Here is a 25,751-nt window from a genome sequence, read left to right as displayed (position 1 = left end):
GTCACCTCCTCTCTGTAGCTGTTAGTTATATAGTAATGTAAATTAACATTTACTAACTCTAACCTCAATTTTCTATATATAGGACAAGAGTCTTTCAAATGTACTTTTTGAGGAGTGCATCCTCAACAATTGGCAAGGGATTCCTTTTATTAATAAAAAGGAATTTTTATTAATATATTTTATTTCTGCAGAGCATGTTTTTTTCATAAATTGTAATATTCCGACAGTTGCACAGTCACTTTGTGCAAGAAGTAAAATCTCAAAAGGAAAACATAAGGCACTGCTATTAAAATGATGTTGACATCAAGCACCTTTTCTTATTTTCACACAACTCATGGATCAGGGTTTAGACTGAGCTGTAAACATTTTATAGCAAAGCAAAAATGTCTTGGTTTGGATAATTAGTGGGATACAAGGAAGATGGTATTGGCCCACATTACAACTTAACAACAGCGTTGTAAGTTGGAATGAATTTAAGAAGACTGCTGTAGCAACATAGAATAACTATTAAAGAATTATGATCCCTATGGAATCAATTTGAAGAGTGCCAATGTGTCACATAGTAGTGTGAAAAGATGTGGTTAAATTAGTCAGAGCTGCTGTGTTAATTTTAAATTGGCTTATTGTCACAAGGAATTCTAAAAATATTCTTATGTCTTAAGATAAATGAAGAAAGGCATTGCAGAATCCTCAACAGTGCATTTTCTATTCCTTCAAAAAAGATGAAACCATCTTCATCTGATTAAATTTGTACCTATTAAACAAAGTTTAATAAGTACAAATTTTTGAATTCTCTCTAGTCAGTTGTTTTGAATATAAACTTTCCATTTCATATTTGCATCCTAATACCACCACTACTGTGGCTAAGAACAACCTCTTTCACTATTAGTCTCCACCCACAACAATAAAGTATAGTATATACACTATATACTATACTTTATTACTAGTATGTAGAATGTTTGTGTATCTTTTGCCACAGGAAAAATAAAAATTTCCATTTGAGTTATGCTGATTATGCAGCTATGTTCAGAAATATGGTTGTAAAACAACATAAAACAGACATTTTTAGTGAAGGCTCTAAAAAAAAAAAAAAAAATGGGTATTTTTCATTGCCAATAAATGAATCTAAATTACAACTTGTGGTAATCTTTTATAATTAAAAAAAAAAAAAAAAAAACTGAAATCAAAAGCACCATGGCCAGTGACAAAATTGGAAGGTGACTTTATAGGTACAAGAATGGGTGTTTTCTGAACAATCTGAAAGCATGTGGGATTCGTTCAAAAAAAACTCAGTGTTCATAATAGCACCTCCCCCCCCCCCCATAAAAGCTGAATTAGTAAGAATATTAAAAATGGAGATCGAGCACCTTGGTGGTAATAGGCCTTCATTGTCATCTGAAAATGCCAGCTGCATGCCCGCCTGTGAAAGTTGATGGATACTTACTACTGTCTAGAAGAGTGCAGGATAGAAAGTTTAAGTTTGAATTGATGTAAAAATGATTATGAAACACATGTGTAACTAGACTCATAGAATATTGTCAACCCTAGACATCTATTTAAAGAAGAGGGTTAGAAGTGGTGAGAAAAGCCATATGAGCACTTTCAGAGTAGACAAACTGTCCAAGTGAATGTCATGGAATCATACATCCAGTTCATTATCCCGAAGTTTTGAAGAAGACAAATTGTAAACTTCTGGTGAAAGCAAGCTTAATAGGAATGTATTATCATCGTGAAGAAAGTCTGTTCCTCTCTTCTAACTTGAATAAAGCAGTGTAATAATGTACTTGTTTCTCTAAATGTTATACCAATATCCAAATGTTTGAAAATCCAAACATAGCTCTTCAATCCAACATCCATGTATTGAAGTCATTATTCCTAGATGTGTTGAGGAATATTATATGCAAATTTACCATACTGCAGTTTTTAAAATTTCTACTTCCATTTTGGAAGTTGGTTACCAGAATGATGAATCTGACCTAGCTAGAGAGTCCAAAGCTGGTTGTGGGTTTTTTTTTTTTTTTGGACATTTGGTGAGGATTACTTTATTGCCATATGTGATTATATTGTGTACAAATTTCAACAATTGGCAGTGCATCATTATCAGATTTGAAATTTTTTCTGATAGAATTTCCACTTCTTGGTATTGTTAAAGATGAAGCAGTAGATGTTTTGCAACATCAGTTCCAGTGGTCCTGGGTCAGAGAACTGACAAGCATACAAGGAAGCATAAAATGTAACAAGTCATTCTTTGCATTTCTGATACTCAGCAATTAACAATGCTGAGTATCAGAGAATATTTAACCAGGTGGGAAAAAAAAGACAATAGCAGTGCTATTGAGATAAGACTTTGCACTCAATTTTTGGAGAGGTGTAAGTCTTCAAAGTATTCTTGAAGCAGTTGATGCCAAACAGAAAAATTAGGTAATTTAAAAGCATACAGTACTGTTAAACAGTCATATGACTGTATTTTAAAATAATATGGACTTTACAAAAGCCTCTCTTATTTTGAAAGTCACAATGGCTTCATGATGCCAGGCATTAATATATTTTTGCATTCTTCTAAAATGTATATCCAGCAATAATAATAGACATTAATGCACATCATATTAACCTAGCAGCTCCCGGTCAGAAAAGTCTTGCCGTGAGTCAAAAAGACCATAGCCAGTAATGAAGGTAGAATCTCGCAACAAAAAGTTTAGAACTTAAAAATAGAACTCCTATTGAAGTGACATATACAATGTCAGAGAAATTGCAATCAAGCTATAGGCCTACTACCATAAGAATGTACTCAAAATATGACCATACATAGTCTATTTAAGAAGTGGAGGAATAAGAAGAAGACAAATATTAGAGAACTCAAAATAAGATGAGAATCCATTCTATTCATTATGTGATTACTTTAATTTTAAATAATAGTGCTGTAATCACCCCTTTACTTCTAATATAGATAGCATCTGCAACCTTGTTCATTCTTTGTAGTGCTCTGGCTATGTTTCTGGCTCAAAAAATATGCTTCTGTTATTAAAAAAAAAATATGGGCACTACAAAATGTATTTTATGATGATGATGACTGAAGAAAATGTAGATTTCAGATATATTTTGTTCTATCCAAGAGAATGCTGGGCATCGGGAGAGTTCTATCCAACTCTCCCTACTAGCCATTGTATAATAGCTTTACAGTGGCTGGGCATAGGGAGAGTATCAAATTTTGTTTAGTAATAGTGGCATGTGACACAAAAAAGCAAGTGTATGAGCTTATTTAGCATCAGCCAAAAAAATAAATATAAAAAATTCACACAGTCATTCCCTCAAACTTTTTAAAGTTTCTCCTTGAATTTATTTAAGCTATCAACTTCCACGACAGATGGAAGTTTGTTCCAGCAATTAACCATTCGCTGGCTGAAGGCAAATTTCCGCACTTCTATTCTACAACTCTTTCCTCAATTTGATTTCATGCCCCCCTCAGGTTCGTAATCTGAGCAAGCAGAAGAATCGTGTCGGAATTCGGTGTGTTCACCCATTCAAGGTCTTATACAGTTAACTCCCATTATTCGTGGTCGCTGATTTAATATAAAATGAAACCTAAAAAAAAAAAAAAGAAAAGAATTTTAAAGTGCCGTGAACATTTTTCGCCATAAAAAAACATGGATGTGGCTAAAATCATCTTGCGTGGATGTTTCTTGCTAATCCTTGTTCAGTATGTGCTATGCGCTTGTCATGGAAGGGTTTGTTGTTTGCTTTTAATTTATATGCTTATAAATTGAATATATTTATAAATTGATATGCTTACAAAAGTGAAAAATCTACCGTTTTGTAGTGTGTTAGTGAAAACAGATTTTTCATGTTAACGGAAGAAAGTGACTTTATTGTGGACAAGCTCTTTTCTATCCCCTAAAAAAATATGGCTACGAATAACAAGGGAATTGTGAAAAGATCAAAGGTGATGACATTAGCGAGTAAAATTCAGTTACTAGACAAAATTTCTAATGGTGAAAGTGTCGCGTCAGTCGCAAAACATTATAAAATCAATAAGTCAATGGTACAATCATACAAGAAATTGGGAAAAAAAAATCTGCTGTAGTGTCCGTGAAAACGCGCTAATTGCTTTAAAAATTTGATCTGTAACTCGTGTTAAATTAGAAAAAATGGAAAAGGCTTTAAATCTGTGGAAAGAAGACCAAACTCAAATTAACACTTTTGCGAAACTGGTGATAGCACTGGCAGGATTTTTTTTAGCTATAGCAAAGGTGCTGGATTGAAAGATTTCTGTGAAATTTCTAATAAATATTACATTTAATATTAAATTGTTTCTTATTTTCATTTCGATGCCTTATGCTTGCATTTCACTATGTACTGTCTAGGCACCTCCGTAGCCAGGTGGGAAGGAGCAGCAGTGCGTAGCACACACTTCTTGATTAGACCGAGGTTCGAGCCCATCACCACCAAATACGGAGGATGCGGAAAGTTCGGGTAATGACCACCGCATATCCCGGCGCAATATGGCCTTACTTGCTAATGCTCCTGGAAAAAAAAAAAAATAATAATGTACTGTCTAGGTACATAGTCATATTATGAAGGTACATATAATACATACATAGACAAAATTTTAGACTAGTTTTTCTTATATATTTCATATTTTGGAACGGAACCCCTTTATTACTATGGGAGCCATAACTTAGTATTCGCGGCATTTCTCAGGATCGCAACCCCTGCAAACAGCAGGGGTTTACTGTACACCTCAATCAGATCACCTCGGAAGTGCCTAGTCTCCAGCCGCTGCAATTTGCAGAACTTAAGCCTCTCTTGGTAAGAGGATCCCTTCATTCTCCTCCCCTATCTTGTTTCCCTTCTCTGACATGCTCAAGTAACTCTATATCCTTCCCAAAATGAGTCCTCCAGACCTGTATGCAATATTCAAGGCAAGGCCTGACCATTGCCTTAAACAAAGGGATAATCCTCCTTTTTTCTTTGCTAGAAAAATTCCCGTATATCATTGACAAAACCCTATGATCTGCTTTTGCAGACTGTCTGCATTGCTCAGAAAACTTCATATCTGGCTGCACAATTATTCCCAGGTCTTTCATTTTCTATTCCCCTTAGTGTAATATATAGCTGTGTTTCCAGTGCCATCCCCCTTATCTCCCCCATGCAGAAAAAAAGCTGGTCAAAATTTTGCATAATTTACAGACACTACACCCATAACCTATTCAGTGTGCATAAAGCACTAAATTCTCAAAACCAAACAATGACATAGATAAAATCCTCTTATAACAATCTTCATGGGACCATTCACATTGTTTAAATTTGTATATTATTATTTTTTTTTTTTTTTTTTACTAATTTTGAATTTTGATATAAATGACCAATGTCTTTAGATTTAAATTCGAAAAGTAACTTTTTGATTAAAGAAAATTTACAAAAAAAAAAAATTCAGACTACATATTTAATATGTACATACATAGAAGTTTTTTTAATTGTTAAATGGTTTTTTTTTTTTTTTTTGTTATACTATTCACTAAGATATCATTTAATTGTCAAGTCAGAAGTGTTGATTGATTTACTTTTCTGCTTCTGATAATGAAATTTTTGACCATTCTGGTGGATCCACCTATCTTCAAATTCTATTCCCCTAGACTACATTATCCCTGTGATGTGATTTGTATCAATCTATAACTGTTGAGCCAGATACAGTCCTTTTTTTTTTTTAGACCACCTGCAAGGATGATTCTTGCTCAGACATCTTGGACCAAGAAAAAGCTGCATTGTTCAATACAACAGATTATGAATTTTTATTTAATTTAGAGTTCAAAATTGCACAATTTTTTTGTACACTGTACATTTCAACATTTAAAAACCATTGCTTTCCCATTTCTGTATAGTACAATTAATCACCATTAACCACTACGATAATTAGCATCATTTACTGCTGCAAGAAAGCAAACTTATACAGCAACCAAGACTTTCCATGAATTTAGTCAAAACACTCACCTCTAAAACACCAGATAGGAGTTGATTCCAACGATTGACCATGCACTCATCTTTCAGTTTGAATTTATGCCCCCTTATGTGTGTAGTCTGAACAAGTGGAAAGATTCTAATTAGTATTGAGCTTACTTAGATCTTGCAGAATTCAAGCTTTTCCTGGTAAGAGTAATCTCTTTGTTCCTCTCCTCTGTGCCTGCTCAACACATCCACATCTTTCCTAAAAATGAGGCCTAACCATTGCCTTGTACAATGGGATCACCTGTGTTAGCATTTAATTTTTTTTTTTTTAAATCATGGTAAAGAACAGTATTCAAACAACCCAGTGTTCACTGTAATGGACAATTTTTTCATTACAAAAAGTGAGGGCCAGTTCATCGGTTATAACACTAACTCAGTTTCATTATGCTTGCTGTGGGGAGGGGGTGTTATTAAATGGCATATTCCATCTAATGTGCAATGAATCTCTTGTATGCTACAAAAAGGACCACTGCAAAATCTGAAGTCACTCCTATTCCACTTAATATAATGTTGTTCAGAAAATAATACTACAACAGTGTAGCATATTCTCCTAGAGGAGTTTGCATGGAAAACAAATAAATTCAGCAAGAGAAAATTAAATTTAGGTGTTAAATGTTTTTGGGAAATGGAACTGCATTCGTTATTACATGCTTGGTACCACATTCACGACTAATCCTGGAAACCCATTTTTTCTTAACATTATATCACTATATTATTACGTTAAACAATTAGTTGTATTGGAGAAGGTTGTTTGCTCTGATTTGAGAAATACGTAACAGAAAGTTTTTCTCTTTCGTTGACTGGAGTTGTAAAATGAAGTATTTTTGAAATCTCTTTTCTGCTTATATATATATATATATGCTTATGGGGATTTAAATGTAGCAAATTTGGTTATAGTATCATTCATTCTGACCAGTTTTGTGAATTTTTTTTAGAGATTCCATTTTAAATCTATGTGTAGTAGTGAATTTACTTCCCATCCTGGCTAATTTCAGAATAGATTAAGAAATATTCTGTTCTGTTGTGTTGTTAGTCAGGTTCTCATTACTTTTATCTCTATAATGTTACTAATAATAATAATGTTTATTGTAACTGTGTATTCTAATATTAAAAATAGCAAGGGCAATTCTTTGTTTTTTTTTTTTTTTCTCTCTTAGATGCCATTCTTAAAGACAGGTGCTTTAATCATGAATGATTTAGTACTGTGTATATAGCTTTTACTCTGTTTTGCATGGTTAAAATATTTGTCTTTCTTCATTGTATTCCTGATTGTGCAAAACTTTCAATAGTGAATTATAATGTGCATTCAAGGCTGACACATGTTATAGAGATAATTCAAAGTTTTTGTATTTAAAGGCTAAATGCACAAGACATAATTCCATATGTGTTTAAATTAACTATATAATATGGGTGCAGATACACCATAGTTAACCCATAAAATTGTATGTAAAGGTATAGTTTTGATTATATCTCATTGTGGCTACCTTCACAACGAGATACCAGGTATTGCACTACTTCGAATAAGTAGCACTTCTCTAGTAGAGAAGTGTTACTTATTCTCGGTGGACACCACCACCCAGACAGCACCATTTCAAAGCTTGTTGGCCTTTCATCAGTGGGTGGGCAATACCCAGGTAATGCAAATATGCCACCACAGTTGCAAAGTTAATTCTACAATATGAGAGGTGCTAAATGGTGTACAGAAAGATACTGTATTTAAAACAGTATCATGAAAAGAAGTGTTACTTATTCAAAGTAGTGCAATACCTGGTATCTATTTAATTATAACTCATTGTGAAGGTAGCCACAATGAGTTATAATTAAAACAGTGCATTTACACTACATATGTAGTTTATTTTTTTATGGCTTAACTATCTTGTATCTACACCAATATTAAAGTTTTGTATTGTATGACTTTATGAAGGGAGGGAAAGTGATTAGCTTAAAACACTGATACAAATCCTTAAATTCTTTTTAATGCATGTAGGTGGTGAAATCAAAATTTAGATGTATTTGCATTCCCCCCCCCCCTCTAAGTAATCAAGCTGTTAACTTAATTTATTAAACTACCATAATTCTTTGAATAAAGATCTCTGAAATATGGTTACAGTAAAAACTGACATTTTCCAAGGAGTTTTATCATTCCTTTTATTCAAAGAATGATTTCTCAAACTTGAGTGTAGTTTAGTATTTGAGACTGTTAGAATTCAAGTAGTATGACCTTACAAAAAAAAAATTAGATATCTGATTAAAGAATTAAAGTGAATGGTGAAAGTATCCTTACACAAATCCAAAAACGAGCAAAAAAGTAAACAGACAATATCAGAATTAACCCATTTTGCCTAATTATTATAACAACAATTAAGCAAAATGACATATCTTGCATGAATAACAAACAGTTGCCTTTAAATATTTATACTTGCCAACTCCTTCAATTTAGGAAGAATTTCTGATAATTGGGGGGGGGGGTGTTCAGAAGATTAGGTTACTTTGAATATGTTGAGTTATACCACAGTAAAGTCAATTCGTGTAAGTTGGCATGGTGCTCTCTGATCTTCAACCTATACTACATAATTGAAGGGGAGGGGGGGGTGAAAGAAATTGAAGCAAATAATCTTAAAATATAGTTATTACATTTCTGGACACCATTTGTAGTGTTGGAATGCAGTTCTAGAATGTTCTAGCCACTTTCCTGTTAGAAGTCTTTCAACTTCTAAAAGTTGAAGTGTTCAAAATATGTGGCACTGTATCCCTTACAATAATTTTTTTGGTTTTGCACAGCTAATCTTCACTCTGAAAAGACAAGAATATCTGTGCCATATTTTAAGAATTACATGGCCTTGTGGTGGGTGCTTTACTATTATTGCATTTTCACCTAGGAATTTGCATGTAGGTGTGCAGTAAAACCTAACCTCACATGTGGGATATTCTTACCTGTGTCTTCCTGATTCAATGTTTTAAGTACTGATTAAAGTTTTACACCTGAACTAGCAAAATTATCAGAAACTTGTATTTACTATTTTGTTAGCTTTGTATTACTATTTGCATGCACACAAATTTTCAAAATTCTTTTTTTTTTTTCCCCTTACTGTCTTGATAACATTGGGCATATGAATGTGAACAGATATGTTAATAATATGAGGATCACTCAAAAAATAATGATTTTTTTTTTCTTTCTTTCTTTTTAATAAAAGCTATAGGATCTTTCTCTCTATTGTATTTCACACATTGGTTCTTATTGCGAAAGGAAGTTGGAAGTTCACATGCCATTGTATATTGATTCACAATAGTTTTCTGTATTTGGATATGGGGAATGCTTGTCTTTATCCCTTGGATCACTGTTTATTATCAAAAGGAAGCTTGGTTCTAATTGCATTCATCTTTTTCTGCTTTTTATGTACTACATGTCTAGCACAGGCCTTGTTGTGGGAGCAGGCTAACTGCTCCCAATAATATTGCTTACTATTGATGAGTTTATCCTTTCGTACCCCTGCCCACTTTTTGTTATTCAGAAACATTACTACTATTGAACCTGGAACCCTCCAGCTGCAGCCTAATTGAAGTTCTCGTGTAAAATGGTGCTGAAGTTTTTGCTTGCTACATGCAAGTAATGTTGTTATTTGCAACAAAGTGGGGGGGGGGGAGAAAACCAGCTGTTTCCTTTCCTGAAGATCTCACATGGTGGTTGCTTTTATGGGGAAAAAAAAAAGGAATCATTATGTTTTGGGTGATCTCTCGACATTGTACATGCCAAATTCTCTTTCGAAATTTCTCTGATTGTAGAATATTAACAGTGATGTGTAAGATTTATTTCAGGTGTAATTTTTCCCCCCAATAATGAGATACTTACTATAAGAGAAGCAGAGAAATCAACGGTTGTTTCTAGTGATCCATAAAACATAGCCATGATGACTGGGTGGATGAGGTATGCTGCATATGTTAGATGACTTAAGGGAATTAGAGCCTTCCAGGATAGAAGAGTGTTAAGAAAACCTAAGGAATAGAAAGTAAATATTATCAAACTGAATATGCAGTAATAACCTGAGGTTTCTCTTTTGTGTGAATGGTTTGTATGACAACATATCAATATATCATCCATGCTAATTGTTCCCCCAGTTAACTTAGATAGGAATGTCATTGATTTAGGTAGAAATTTCATGACTGAAATTTATATTTTGAGACTTGTAATTTCATGCATTGATTTTCATTGGTGATGAATAAAGTAAAAGTATTCTCTTTTCTGAATGTTTTTTTTTTTTTAAATTAGTATAAAACAGCTATTTTTCTCAATCAGTTCTATGTTGTATTTCAATATTTAGAAGAATGAGAGAAATTTACTTCAATACGACACTCTCCAGAATTTAAATGCGATTTTATAGCTGTTTAAATTCTGGAGAGTGTTGTATTGAAGTAAATTTCTCTTATTCTTCTTTAAATGTGCCACTGGATTTAGCTTAGGTCCTCAAAATTCAACTGCCAAATTATATACAGTTACTCTAAGCCAAGCTCATGTATAGTTCAACAGGCATATTGTAGAGCATAAAAAAAAAAGGTCAAATACTTCATCTATGACATGATGCCAGTATATATAAATTTAAATAACACTTTCAGGAGTTTTTTTTTAAGAATTTTTCAAAATTTCATGGAAAAAAACAAAATAATAAAAAAAAAAAAAAAACAGGCATGGTTAGCCCTCCAATTTAAAAAAAAAAAAAAAAAAAAAAAAAAAAGTCCAGAGATAAGATCATTTTGATGTGCATAGCTATCTTGGGTAGCCTTTGCCAACCATGTTCTTGGAAGGCATAAACAACTGCAGTGAGTAAAAACACATTCAATAACAGGAAAAATAACAATAAATATGCCCACATCACAGTGAACTTTGTTTTACATTTATGGGAAAAAGAAAATGTTCACTGCTTCCCTAGGGGTAAAACGCTTTTTTTTAAATTATTACAAAAGAATTCAAGGGTTGAGCAAAATTGTATGCATGATACAGAATTTAAATAAATAAAAAAAAAGTGTTATCTCAACTTCATGGTTGGCAAGGGTCATACTAATGATGCCTGTAATTTTATTTTGAGAAAAGAAAGGTACTCTATAATTACTGTGCCTTCAAGTTTATAATGAGTGGCATTACCAAAATGCAAATCTGTTAAAGGTAACCTTAGGCAGTTCTGGATAACAGTAGTGGCGGGATAGTGTTTTTCTATAAATGGGCGAAGTTTTCAGGGTTCTCATAATATGCAGACACGTTGATCTGTTTCTAGAAAAATGGGTGCGGGGGGGGGGGGGGGACAACACCCCAAATTAACTGTTAGAATCACTGTATGCCAAGAAGGTAATGCAACCCAAGTAAATTACTATTAATAACCTGATAGAACATGTTACTGCCTTACAGCAGTAAATTGTGGAGAATGTGCCATTTAATTCCATGTTATATTCTACAAATTAAAAAAAGTTCTAACTGAATTTGGTTTTACAGAAATATCCAGTACCTGTGGACAATGTATCATCAAGAAAACAAGTTTACCTCAGTGAAAGCAATTTTTTAGTACTAATTCATGGCAAAATGATACAAGGAAACAAAATCCACTCACACATCTATCCTTTTCCAATTTGTTTCATCCAAGTGAGAATGCTATCAACATTTAGTTCACTTAGCACTTCAATAACGTCTGCAGGATTTCTTTTTCTCGGTAAGATTACCTCTGGCTAATTTTGGTATTCTTCTCTGTATGCACCCTAACCAGTTAAAATGTATAATATGATAATTATAATACCATCCCTCTGAATCAGAGCTGTTACTGATTCAAGTAATGAAATAATATGAAGAGAGGAGGAATTCTGATCTGTGGTGCCAGCTAACTGGCACCACAGATCAGAACTCCTTTGTTCTTGTCTGCAAACATGAGAATGGCACTATTCCACAGAGAGCATCACTTTAACTAAAAATTCTACGTTGTCTCCTGTTGCTTATATGCAAAATTTTCGATAAATTAATTTGCACAACGTTTGATTGATATGGTCCTGACTTGCATATTTTCCGTCTTTAAGCCTAACGATAAAACTTGCCAATTAGTTTTCTTGGAAGTAGATTAATTATTTACATATTTATAAAGTGTCCTGATTTATACTCCAGCATGACCACCATATACAATACCAGGTCAGAGGAGTTAACAAAAAAATCATTAATTGTATTTACACAGGCTTGTACCAAGGTCCACTCAAAGAGCATGTACCACCTGCACTCAGCTACATAAAGCCTAGTTACTTTCACTGAAATCTCATATATAGTAATGGTAGCCACAGTTGTTGGGCACTATGCTGTACAGGCAGGTCCATTAAGAAGGATGGAGTGTATTCTGTTAATAGACAATTTCATACCGTTCTGTTTTGTGTATGTAGTGTAATTAAAAAATATGAAATATTCTCTGTCTCAGTGATATGGAATTGACCTATCAGGAGTTAACCACTTAAATCTTGGGCGAGATGGAAATTGATTTTTGAGTGGGAACACGTTCATTACAACCTTATTAATTACACTGGCAGACATTCAAGTACTCTGTAACGAATAAATAATGCTTGCTTTCGTACACTGACCTACAGCAAAATAATGAAACTACTAATTGATTGCCAGGTAACAAAGGGTTCATGCTCACACTCTGAATGTCTTGGGAGGGGGGATACCAGGAATAAAAATTCTGATAACCAAAACATCCTGTTTAAATCAATCTTATAATTCTAGTTTGACCGTTTTGCTTGCTAGTTGGGGGGGTTGCCATTGGTAGGAAGTGAATAGCTATATGAACCTGTCACTACCATTCAATTTGAACTCCAAATTTATGCATTTAACATGCCCTTTAGCAAAATTTTAAACCTGGAATAATATCAAATTCTAATTACTCTGCTTACCTGCATACCCTGTAACAGATGCAAACGTTAGCCAAGCTAGTCCCATTGCCCAAACTGAACGTGCTATAGCACTGTATATGGCAGCACCAGTTTTTGATGGCAGGTTTCCTTCATTTGCTGGCCACATAGAATATAGTACTGAGACATTAGCTGCAACAGCTAACAGCCAACCAAGGATCACATAATGCTGAAAACAAGTAACATTAATTTTTAGCAGTTCTGTTTTAAAAAAGTGGTATGAACAAAATTACGTTACAATTTCATTTTTTTTTTTTTTAGAATGGTATAGTAAACTTGATTTTTTCCTGTGCTTGGCAAAACAGGTCAAGAGATAATATATGTTGTTTATTCAGATCACAAAGTACAAAGAAACAAATGGTCAGTTGGAAGTCCATAATGTCATCTATTGGTTATAGCACCACAGTGAATGAGATATTTCATGAGCATACATTGCAAGATAAGTATGAAAAATTTTGCTGCAGCTTCATTTATGTGAAAGGATAAATGAGGGATTTGGGAATCATAAAATGAACGTGTCAAACAACAAATAGCATTCATAGTGTTTTTTCCCCCCTTTCTGATATGTTGAGGCCTTTCAAATTCTATGGTCACAAAATAATTCAACTAACAAGATTTGATCCACCATGACATAAGTAGTGAAATGGCAAGGGACAAGGTGTTTGACTTATTCTGCATCACTCAAAAAGTGTCCATCCAATTCCTTGGGTGGACACTTTGAGTAGTCTGGTACTGAATTTTGTGTAATGAAAAATCTGTGCAGGTGTATCCAACTTTACATAAATCACTACATAATGTCTAGGCCATCGTTGCTTTTGTTAAGTAGCTTCATTTTCTTAAAAACACTTAAATGAAGAAGTGAGCCCAGAAGAAGGAAAGTACCATTTTCTTTAATTTAGTACTCCTACTAACCTCTACGCTTGGCCACAAGCTGCACTGCTCCTGCCTTCCTGTGGTGGGGCTGGTAACCTGGGTGGTAAAGGTAAACCCCAAGGCCAAAAGGAGCTAACATGGATACAAATAGTTATCCACCTTTAGAGCCATTGAGCTCAAGACAAGAGACTTCCAACATTGACCATGACTGTGTTCACCCAAAAAGTTTGAAGGGAAGCAAAATGTCAAAATGATATACCGAATTTCTTGGTGGTACATTCGTTATCTGCCCAACCTGTAGGCAAGTTATCACCATTCTTGATACAAAAGTGTTTAGGGTCTATTGCAGGGTCACCAAAAATGGTGAAGCGACTACAATCCGGAGACCTGATCAAAACAGCCACCTCAAAACATTGAGTGGCTGTACAACATCTTTTGGGGGGCTGACAGTATCAGTTACTCCCCACAGAATCTTAAATTCATCAAGAGGTGTGATCAGTGAGTGGGACCTAATTTCAGTCTCCAAAGAAGAACTACTCCAAGAACTTAGTAGTCAAAAGGTAACATGTAAAAAGAATCATGAGTAAAAAAGATGGGAATCTAACTCCGACTAGAACCATCATTTTAACATTCAGTACTCCAGACTTAACCATCCTCAATCAAAGCTGGCTATTTCAATTGCCGTATTAGACCATATATTCTGAATCCCGTTCGCTGCTTCAAATGCCAGAAATATGGTCATTCACAGCAGGCATGTAGAGGTGACTCCATCTGTCCCATATGCGGATCTAAAGACCATACTCAAGCTGATTGCTCAGTGGCAACCCCTGCGTGTCCAAACTGCAAGGGAAGTCACCCTGCCTTTTCCAAATCTTGCGAATTATGGATTACAGGGAAAAAAATTCAAAAATATAAAATAAAGTTGCGTTTCCTGAGGCATGTAGGCAAGTTATGTTGAGCCTGCCTGACAGTCGATCCTTGCCTGTTCGCACTAGAAACTATATCTACTGGAGCACAAACAGATGTATCAATTCCACCTAATACCTCAATGGCTTAAATCTACTCTTTCAAATTCAAAAAAAGAAAATACTCAAAATTAGCGAAGCTACAAATACCCCAATCAGTATCCCTAGTGATGCTCCATCGGTCCCATATGACAGCAAACGAAATCTGACAAATTCAAAACAAATGGAAACTCCCACCAACAGTATGGAAGTAGAAGAGTGTCTAGATAATGGGGAGCCCATTTTGGAACTCCATGCAAATCACACCATGGATTCTGTACACCCCTATTTCCCAAAAAAAAATAAAATAAAACAACACAGACCGAAATGCTCCATTTCTAAAAACAGTCAGACCAATAGACCACAACTAAACTCAAATAATGTCTGATATCATACAGTGGAACTGCAGAGGACTAAGCAGCAGACATAAAAGATTTACTGATTCAATATAATCTGACAGGAGTATGTTTACAAGAAACTTTCTTATCTCAAGCTTCACCAAAATTTACAAACTATACAATATATAGAAAAGACAGGATTTCAGAGTCTGCTGCTCGCGGAGGAGTAGCTGTGCTTATAAAATCAAACATACCGTCCAGGCAAATTCAGTTACAAACTAGTCTAGAAGCTGTGGCAGCACGTATTTCAATCGGTATATCAATTACCCTAACTTCTATATATATATATATATATATTTCTCCTCAACCATTTTCAAATACAGACCTTGATAATTTGGTTATGCAATAATTTTAGTGACTTCAATAGCCACCATCCATTATGGGGGTTGCCTGTGATTGACACAAGAGGCAAATTAATCGAAATATTCATGAATAATAACCTGACTATACTAAATTCTCGATCTCCCACTTATATTCACCTACCTACAGGATCTACTTCTGCAATAGACTTGTCAATCTGCTCACCAGCAATTCTCCCAAGTATGACATGGTCAGTGCTAAACTATCCTCTAAACAGCGATCACTTTCCAATCCTTTGCTCATTACAAACACGGATAACTGCAAATCTCGAGCACCGATCCACCTGGATGTTCCAGAAGGCAAACTGGGAGAGCTACTGTACCCAGGTCCAGTTAGGAGTTATGTTCAGCAACATCCAATTGAAGACGTAACTAACTACATTACCAATCGGATACTAAATGCAGCAAAAAATTCAATTCCGAAGTCACACCCTCACAAATGCTCCCACCATAACTGGTGGAATACAGATTGTTCTAATGCCAAGCGTGAGAAAAATCAAGCTTGGAACAAATTCTGTAAGTTTCCTACAACCAGTAATCTAATAGAATACAAAATACTTAAAGCCAAAGCAAGGCAGATTAGGAGAAAAGCCAAATGTGACTCCTGGATCTCATTTGCCTCAGCTATCACCAAAGACACTGACCCACGCTTCATTTGGAGAATTAAAGCGCTAAATGGAAAATTCACTCGACCACCCTCCCATACTCTGTTGGAATGGAAAAGATCTAGCGGCACCTAAGGATATCGCCAATGCGCTAGCAGAATCATTTTCTACAATATCTGCTTCTGCTTCCTACTCCACCTCCTTTCAGCGCATCAAAGCAGATGCAGAACGCTGCAAAATTAACTTCTCCACATGGCTCTCACTTCCATACAATCAACCATTTAATATAACAGAACTTAAAGAATTGTTAAATAAATCTGCAAATAGTGCTGCCGGCCCAGACGATATATATTACTCATGCTAAAACAATTACTTGAAGAGGACTTACGTACCCTATTGATCTTCTATAATCGAATCTTCTCAGAAAATGCCTATCCACTTTCCTGGCGTCATTCTCACATACTTGCCAAACCAAAACCAGGCAAAGACCCTTCTTTGGTTAACAATTATAGCCAATATCTCTCCCAAACTGCATGGGGAAAATTTTTGAAAGAATGGTACATATGCGGTTTACCTGGATCTTAGAAGCAGAGAACCTTTTAACAGATCATCAGAGTGGCTTTAGTAAGAACAGATCCACTCTTGATGTCCTTTTCAAAGCTGAATCAAATATTCGCAATGCCTTTGTCATGAAACATCTAGTCATGGTCAATTTAGATATTGAAAAGGCATTTGATACTACCTGGCAACATGGTATTATTATGGACCTTTATCACCTAGGACTAAGGGGTCATCTCCATCAGATAATTCAGAATTTCCTGCGCCACCGCTCTTTTCAGGTCGTTATCAGAACGTACTGTCTACACCCCATATTCAGGAAGAAGGAGTACCACAGGGATCTATACTCAGCGCAACGTTATTTGCAATTCGAGTCAACAGCATAACCAGAGACATCCCCAAAACTGTGGAGGCTTATATGTACACGGATGACCTTGCCATCTGCCAATCGCAAAGCATGAACACCATCGAACTTCAACTTGCCATTAACAGAATTGAATCCTGGATGTCACGCAACGGATAATGACTAGCTGAACAAAAGTCTACCACCACTCACTTTTGTAAGAAACGTGCTGTCCACCAACATCCTGAATTATGGCTAAACAATTGTCCGATACCAGTAGTAAACAACATCAGATTTCTGGGCCTGATATTAGATAGTAAGCTTAACTTCCAAGCACATATCTAAAACAGTTGAACATACTTTGATCAGTCTCATCCATGTCGTGAGGAGCTGATCAGTACTCCTTACTTCACCTCTACAAATCTCTGATCCGTTCCACGCTTAGATTATGGTTCTTCCATATATATGACTCAGCTAGGGAAAAGCACATTAGATCGGCTAAATGTCATCCAGCACAGTCCTGAGGACTCCTCTGGGCGCATTCATAACAAATTCAGAACTCCCATGCAAAATCTTTATATTGAAGCCCACGAGCCCCCATTACATCTTCGTAGAAAAACATTATTGCTTTTCTATGCTTCTAAGATCCAGAGTCTTCCATCGCACCCCAGTTGGGAGTATCTTTATCACACCCGGTGGGATTCTTTTTATGAGAATAAGCCACATGAAAATCGACCTGCCTCACTCAGGATCAAAGATCTTATTCCGAGTTGGAATATTGATTTAGTTGATATTTTTCAGAACACAACTGCACCTGTTCCAACCTGGACGTATGTTTGTGCCTCACATGATACACATTTTCTCCAGTGGGGGAAGAATGTCATACCTCCCAATAACATGAGACAGTTGCACTCAGCTCATGCTACTCTTAACTCCCATGCCTGTAAAATATATACCGACGGATCGAAAACTGACAGTATGGTAGGTGCAGCTGTTTTTCCTTTATGTACAATTTCAGCCACACTACCTTTATCATGCAGTGTCTTCACTCCTGAACTTTATGCCATCAAGTTAGCACTTAGTAAGATTATTAAACTTTGCATCTCACCTGCAATAATTTACACGGATTCCTCCTCATTTCTCTTCTCATCCTACATTGAAAGAAATTCATTCCCAACTATTTTCCTGTAGCGCGTCCAATCAGACAATCAGCTTTTGCTGGATCCCTGGCCATTCTGGGAAATGGAAGTGCAGACTTTGCCGCTAAACATCCTCAACCCACTCTCTCACACCATCCTCAGGTTCCATACACTGATTATAAGCTTGTTATTCATAAAGCATGTTATGACAACTGCAGATATAGAAAAGGAATACTAACAGCAAACTTTACCAAATAAAACAAGAACCAAAGCTGTGGCCCTCTTGCGTCAGACCAAACAGACGTGAGGAAGTGGTGTTGGCAAGGCTAAGAATTGGACATACGCATCCTACCCATCTCTACTTGCTATTGGGAAAAAGCCCACCTCAGTGCTCATCCTGTAACAGTTGGCTTACGGTCCGCCATTTTCTGCTTGATTGTCCCTTGCATTCAACCATCTGGTCAAACACTTTTCAATCAGTGTCCAGGGTTAACGTATCACATGATTTACCTCATATCCTAGGAAACGATGTAAATATTGAAGAACTTTTAATATACTTAAAATGTATTGGCCTATACAAAAGTATATAATTTAACAAATATAAAGATAGGGTCATGCAATTAAACGATGAATAGACACAATTTGGCCTCAGTTGCCCTTGTGTCTTTAAACCCAACAACAACATTGAATATATTACCTGATTTATCTCGCATCTTAGGAAATGAAGCAAATGTTGAAGAACTTTTATTATATCTAAAACATATTGGGTTGTAGAAGCATATAATTTAATCTCTCTAACAATACGCTTTTTGTCAATTAACGATGAAGAGACACAATTTGGCCGTAGTAGCCCTTGTGTCGTTAAACGGAACTACAAAAACATCATCTCTGAGTTCTGATATAACAGACCTCTCTAATGGCAAACTCAAAAAATCATTGCTAGAATGATTTTTTGTATATAGCATGAAGAACACTTCATGCTGTATACTAAACGTCTTTCTGTATTATTACCCCAAAGGCTTTCAAATTTGGCATTACTTTTAAACAACTCTTTAAAACCATGGGATATTGTTATCACATATGGGGTGGTATGCAGTGGTGGGATTCAAATAATTTAACAACCGGTTCGCTGCCCTAATGACCGTTCTAAGTATAAAAAAAAACTATATACCGAAAGGTAGTTTATTATTTCATGCAGTTAATACTTAAATAATAACAATAAAAGAGGTCCACAAAACTAGACTATGTTATAAGAAAGAGTTTTAAAATATTAATGAAAAAATATTAAATAATACCTGACAAAAAACAAAACTGTTATTTAAGATATTTCCGTATTGTTTCTTGATTGGTGTCCTCGCTTGCAATTTTCCTCGCTTTTATCCGAGCATCATCGGCTGAGTGATTTATCCTTAACCACTGTAGGAGTAAGATCGCATTCCTTTAGAGGTAGACCGATTAAACTAATAGTCATTGTGTTTGATATATTAGAAACAGTTAGGCGACTTCTCTTCTCTGAACATATGTTCATCTTTGAAAAACCCCTTTCCGCTTCTGCTGAACTTACAGCAATTGTTCTGACAATATTTTTAGCTCTTTGAACACTTTCAGGATAATTCTGGGAATTTTTTAAAACGTTTTCCAAGAAATCTCGATAATCATTAATATCAATTTGGTAATTAAAAATGTCATTAAATACGAGCAATTGTTCTTCAGCTGCTTTCCATGGAACTAGTATTTCTTCAATATTCCAGTAATCTGGCTCCAAAAAATTGAGAAATTGTAATTTATTCCTATTTTGAAATTAGCTACAACTTGCTTTTAAATGTTCACGATCCATTAGTCTTTTTTTTTTTTTTTTTTTTTTTCAAATTCGTTACGATGTTTTCTAAAAGTCTTTCCCGAGGAAGCCCGAGACAAATCGATGATTTTCTACAAATTTTATATTTTTGAAGGTTTCTGAAGTAATTAATTCATCAACGTTTTTTTCGTATGGACCCTTTTCCTTTCCAAGCATTTGAAATGCTTTAATAGATCTTATCACGAGTTTTTCAGCCTTTATTATGTCTATATTTCTTGCTTGCAGTGCATTTGAAAGAAGAGAAATTTCGTTTAAAATATCAATCATCAATGCCAAATCAGTTATAAAATATATATTTTCAAGACGGGCAGCCATACCTAAGTACTTTTTATTTGAATAAAAATAGTGATGTAGCGCTGGATAAGTGGACCACACAACTAGGGTTGACCTTCAACCACAGGCAGCCCATCTTGGTCCCAAAACTCTACCAATCTTTATAATTTCAATTCCAAGTTGTTCGGATATTTTGGAAAGTTCAATTTGGTTCTTATTGGATTGATGAAAAATAGTATATATCTTATCAATAAATATTTTAAAATGATTTACTTGCTTTGTTTCCTTTATCGAATCATCTAAAACAAGATGGAGGCGATGATTTAAACAGTGCCATATTATTATATTTGGAAACTCTTTTGCAATCCTAGTGCTCACTCAAGATTTTCTTCCAAGCATAACGCTGGCACCATCGGAGCAAAATCCTATTAAATTTTTTTTCTAGGTAGTTCTTAGTAAGGCCAACATTATTTAAACTTTCCATAACTGAAGAACGTATTGTCTTTGCATCTTGTTTTTCCAATTCAACTAGTTCAACGAAAATTGTTGGTGATGTAACTGAATCCAAGGCCAATTCTAATACAACAAATTCTGATTTTGGTTTCTTATTGAAAAAACTCTGTCAAACTCTGTTGCCTTTTCATTCTTTTAAGGGCTACTGCAAAAAAATTTTAAAAATGTTTTATTTTAATATATTATAGAGCAGGAGCGGATATGTACCAATATATTTGAATACTTTTACTGGTTCTGTCCACGTGTGGCCATATCATAAACTTTTATAAACAAAGCACTATGCTTATATCATTGATAAACATCAGTCAGAACATACATTTTCTTCATTTTATCGATATTAAACGAAAATTTCTTGCTGAATTAATAAATGGCATAGAATACCAGGTGCTCACCTTAGAGAGAACCCTGATCACAAGTGCCATTTTAACAACCGGTTTACCGAACTCAACAAAAAAATTAGGTATCAGTTCTGCGGAACCGGTGCGAACCGGCTGAATCCCACCACTGGTAGTATGCCCAAAACCTCTACGACTTTTAAACTATTCAAAAGAGGGCAGTCAGGTTTTTGAACTTTTCCCTTAGTCTCTCATAGACATTCTGAATTTGCATCTATTATAATTCCCATTCTCTTTTCTAGCCAGTCTGAACAATCTATAGAAATTCAAGTCCTTCTGTCTTTCCATACCTTTTGTTTGGAGGTTCCGTTAAAAAAAAAAAAACAAAACTCGTGGAGTTTCATATGTTCAAAAATTCCAGGCATTGTTCTGCAGAGAAATTTTGCTGCGTAGAGTGAAGCATTTAAACATCGGTGGGAATTGCATGAGCAAGCAGGGCATTCCACGCTGTCAAATGGGGTGGTTGTGCACAAACTGACAGCCAAAAGTACTTCATTCAGTGAATCATCCTTAAAAAAAAAAAAAAAAAAATCAGCATAGGATTCTCTGGTTAATATTCTAGGCTAAGCAAATTAAGCAATTTCAGTTCCTGCCCATCAATGCTGAATTGTTGGATAAGTGGATTCCCTTTTACTAGTGTTATGAAAATTCATACTATTTCTTGAGGAGCCGCCTCGATGGGAGGGGAAATGGTACAAAATGCTGTAAGCAATCGGCTTTAATAAGGCCTTGCCTTATCTTTGAATGTGATGTTTCCAAGAGATCTGACAGTAGAATGTCCTATGCAATGCTACTGTTACCAGGATTTTCCTCTACACAATTTAGAACTCACTCAAACTCAAGAGTTCTGGTACTGATTATACTTCCACCTGAAACTTGCTTTATTGAATGATTACCTATCACCACAATGCTTGTCTGTCCTCTGAAAAGTCATCTAGATTTCTTGTGGCAAATGATGCAAGAAAGCAAGCCTGTACATTAGTAAAACAACTTACTATATAACCTGTCCATCCCCTCCAATTGTTTTTCTAGCTTCCTTGAATTTATTCAGAGCACCCACCTCTACAACACAATATAGTTTGTTCCCACAATGAAATACACATTTTATCCTACAACTAACTTTAATTTAAGCCTTGTGAAGTATGCCATCAGCATTAGCTTAACCATTCAAAGCCTCATGCAGACTATACTTTGAAGAACTTTTGCTACTTTTCTCCCATCTACATCCTAAAATGAGGCCTAACCATTGCATCATATATGATAATCTTATCTCTCCATATAAGTGAAAAAAACCTCCAAGTCTTTTATTTTGTCCTGTGTTTGGTAGCACACAGTATGTTAATTTTCAATAACTTGTTAATTTTCAGTGTCCATATTCAGTAACTTGCATTTGTCAAACTTTTCGTCCCATGTGCCTAATTTCCCTGAATCTTATTGCAGTAGCTTACCCTGATTACTGTCATTAACCACCGTACTGATCTTAGACATTAACATGTCTTTAATAAGTATAGAAAACAACAATGGGCCAAGCACTTAACCCTGGGAACTTTGCTTGAACAAACATTATTTCAAGAAGAGCTAGTCCATTGATAACCACTGTCTTTTCTCCACCCAACCTTCCCTTTAATGCCACATTGCTCCAAGTTTTACAGCAGTTTTTGTGCAGAGTATCAAAAACATTCAGCATGTCTCGGTTTCAATAAGCTTGCACTTAAGGTGCGATATTTATTACAACTGGTTTTATGGTAAAATGTGGTTACGGACAGTAAAATACCATTTCAAATTAAATTCAGACTACAAGCCAAAATAAAAACTTTAAACATGCACTGTTTTAATGTTTGCTTATTCAATATAGGCAGTTTCTACAGATAACACTGGTCAACACAATGTTACAAACACACCCAATCTTGACATTTTATGTTGCTGAACACGAAAATCACATTAAAATTTGTCGATTGGCTGTTGTTTCAAATTCCAGTTGGAGTCTCATATTAGCAGGTTCATGTTAAAGGAAATTGACCATAATGTGAATTATTGAGGAGGCTTCCATCCTGCAGTGGATTGACAATGGCTGCGGTTTACACGCCCCTTCCCCCCCCTATTAGCGAGTTATTGTAAAATCAAATTATTTTATTATCACCCAGAATTGTTTCTATATACCCATATATGTTCATAATAAGTGCACAATTCTACATCAACTATTATTAAATAAAATAAATGTAGTGTTGTGTTATATTAAAATAATGATACAAATAAATTAAATAAATAGAACGATATAATTACACCGGATAAAATCCGGTACAATTAAATATGAAATTTTAAACTGCAATGAATTACAATAAACAATTACTGCATAAAAGGGCTAAAACACCGTAGCTACCAGAGGCATATGCCTCCTTTTTCAACAGTGAGGTTCATCATACAGCAAATCCTTAAAATATCAGCAGGCTCACAGCACGTGTTTCTACAAGATCATGGGCAGTACCCATATGTATTGTATGTAAATTGTGTGTTCTCTGGTCATTTTGCTGGACGAAGAGACACCAGTTTCTGGGGGGGAAAACCTTGCTATCTCTACCCGAGACTGACTTACTCAACCACTGAACGGAAAAAGCCCATTAAAGTTCCTCGCGTCATTGACGGGATTTGAACCTGGGCCTTTTCCACTAGGTGTGGGGAAGGCGGTGACGATACCACTGTGCTACTACTCAGACAAGTTATTGTACATTATCAACTATGGCCTTCAGCAAAACACATGGCAACACTGCAGTTTCAATACCATCATGTGGTCAGCAACTATCATCTGCTGCATCTTCAACTCTGTTGCAGTAATCCTCGAATATGGCTAGGTACTGGGTGTATTATTAATGGTTCTCTGTGAGATTCCTACTTTTTTGGTGTAGTATTTATGTCGTGTATGATTAATATGCCCTGTAGTTGTGTGAACAATCTAGATGACTCCTGTTCCATATAGATATGCATCATATACCTCCCACCTGAGCACACAAAGGAGACAAGAAACGAACTCTATGCTTGGCTTGCTGCAAATCTAAAGCCATCAGTCGACACAATAATAGCGGGAGATTTTAATTTGCCTCTTCCGAAACACAGGGAGGCCAAGAAAGAGCTGGATGCTACAGTGGGTGCATTGCACTTGACGCAGCTTCCGACACCAGTAACAAGGGGAATGCAGCAACTTGACCTGTTGTACCATAGTTCCTTAGACATAAGGCTAACGCAAAACTGCATAAAATTTAAGTCGGACCACAATCCCATTGAAATAGAAGCAGCACAGAAGATACACAAATACATGCAGGGTAACCACACGAACTGGGAAAAGCAAAGTAAGTATCTTTTCTCCGTGAAGTATATTAATGCAGAGGTCATTCTCAGTCACCTGACTAGTTACAACTGGAATGACCTGCAAGAAAAGCCAGTAGACGAAGCTTTAGAAATGATCACTAAAAAGCTATACCAAACAGCATTGGAAGGAGCAGCAAAAGAAATCAAAATATCTGAGAGAACAAAAGAATGGTTTAACCCACAACTGAAAGCAAGTTTCCTCAGGAAGCAAAAACTGTATAGAAAATGGCAAAGAACGGGTCATCCTGCCGATCACATTCGTTACAAGAAAGAAAGAGCACATTTCATCAAAGCAAAACGACAGGCACACTGCAGTGTTATTCATAACAAACTAAAACGAGCAAAAAGAATTACTAGCAATAGAAATAGCACAGAGAATATGACAGAATGCATTTTCAAGGAATGGGCTAATAACACTTTTAGTAACCTGCATGGACTGAATCAAATTGAGAACACTGATAATGGTAACAAAATTTTGGAATTCCTGAAAGATTTAAACAAGCGAAACTATTCGGCAAGAGAGGAACCAACAAGACCTCCATTGAGTGAAATACTAATCACCAAAGAGAGCGTAATGAAAGCAATCAACGATCTGCCCAATAAGGCCACTGTTGGACCAGACAAATTTCCAATGTTCATCCTTAAAATAAGTAGCCCATTTATAATAGATCTATTACTGCACATCTATCAGAAAATCATCAGGTCAGGAGCTTTCCCGCAAGCTTGGAAAAATTACATTGTAACCCCAATACCAAAGATTAAACACCCAAAATTGGCTAAGGATTACAGACCAATTTCTGTTAGTTGCCCCCTACAGAAGGTATTCGAAAAAGCGCTTCTTCCCACCATCAATCAACACTGCTTCAGCCATAGACCACCACATTTGCACTCAGTTATTTCGGGTAGATCAACAATAACAAACTTACTGGAAACCCTTTTTCGCGTGCAGAAAGCACTAAATGAGAAAAAGCAAATTGATATTATTTTTTTGGATATCTCCGCAGCCTACGACAACGTCTCAATTCCAGCGCTCATTGCGATTTTAAAGAATTATTTTAATGTAAGAGGAAATCTGTTAACTATAATAACCAGCCTGCTAGAACATAGGAAACTTATTGTTAAGCACCAAAAGCTACA

The 25,751-nt window shown here is 35.5% G+C and overlaps 1 protein-coding gene across 13 annotated transcripts in view; it reads right to left on the bottom strand.

The window, feature by feature from the left end:
* LOC150087201 (bromodomain-containing protein 2-like) overlaps nt 1-25,751 on the bottom strand; it is a 736,023-nt gene that overhangs the window by 2,599 nt on the left and 707,673 nt on the right. For 12 of the 13 annotated variants that reach the window (XM_090373020.1, XM_090373014.1, XM_090373018.1 and 9 more), the window contains 2 exons: nt 12,916-13,102; nt 9,854-9,996 (listed from right to left, as the gene is read on the bottom strand). In XM_090373020.1, coding sequence (XP_090229146.1) covers nt 9,854-9,996; nt 12,916-13,102 — 330 coding nt within the window. Of the gene's footprint in view, nt 1-9,853; nt 9,997-12,915; nt 13,103-25,751 lie in introns of those variants that run through there. The other variant, XM_090373025.1, reaches the window with a different exon arrangement.

Source organism: Mastigoproctus giganteus, chromosome 4 (genome assembly GCF_048544385.1).
Source record: "Mastigoproctus giganteus isolate SK-2022 chromosome 4, ASM4854438v1, whole genome shotgun sequence".
Lineage (NCBI taxonomy): Eukaryota > Metazoa > Arthropoda > Arachnida > Uropygi > Thelyphonidae > Mastigoproctus > Mastigoproctus giganteus.
Note: the sequence above shows the minus strand (reverse complement) of the source record. Positions and strands in the feature narration are given on the sequence as shown.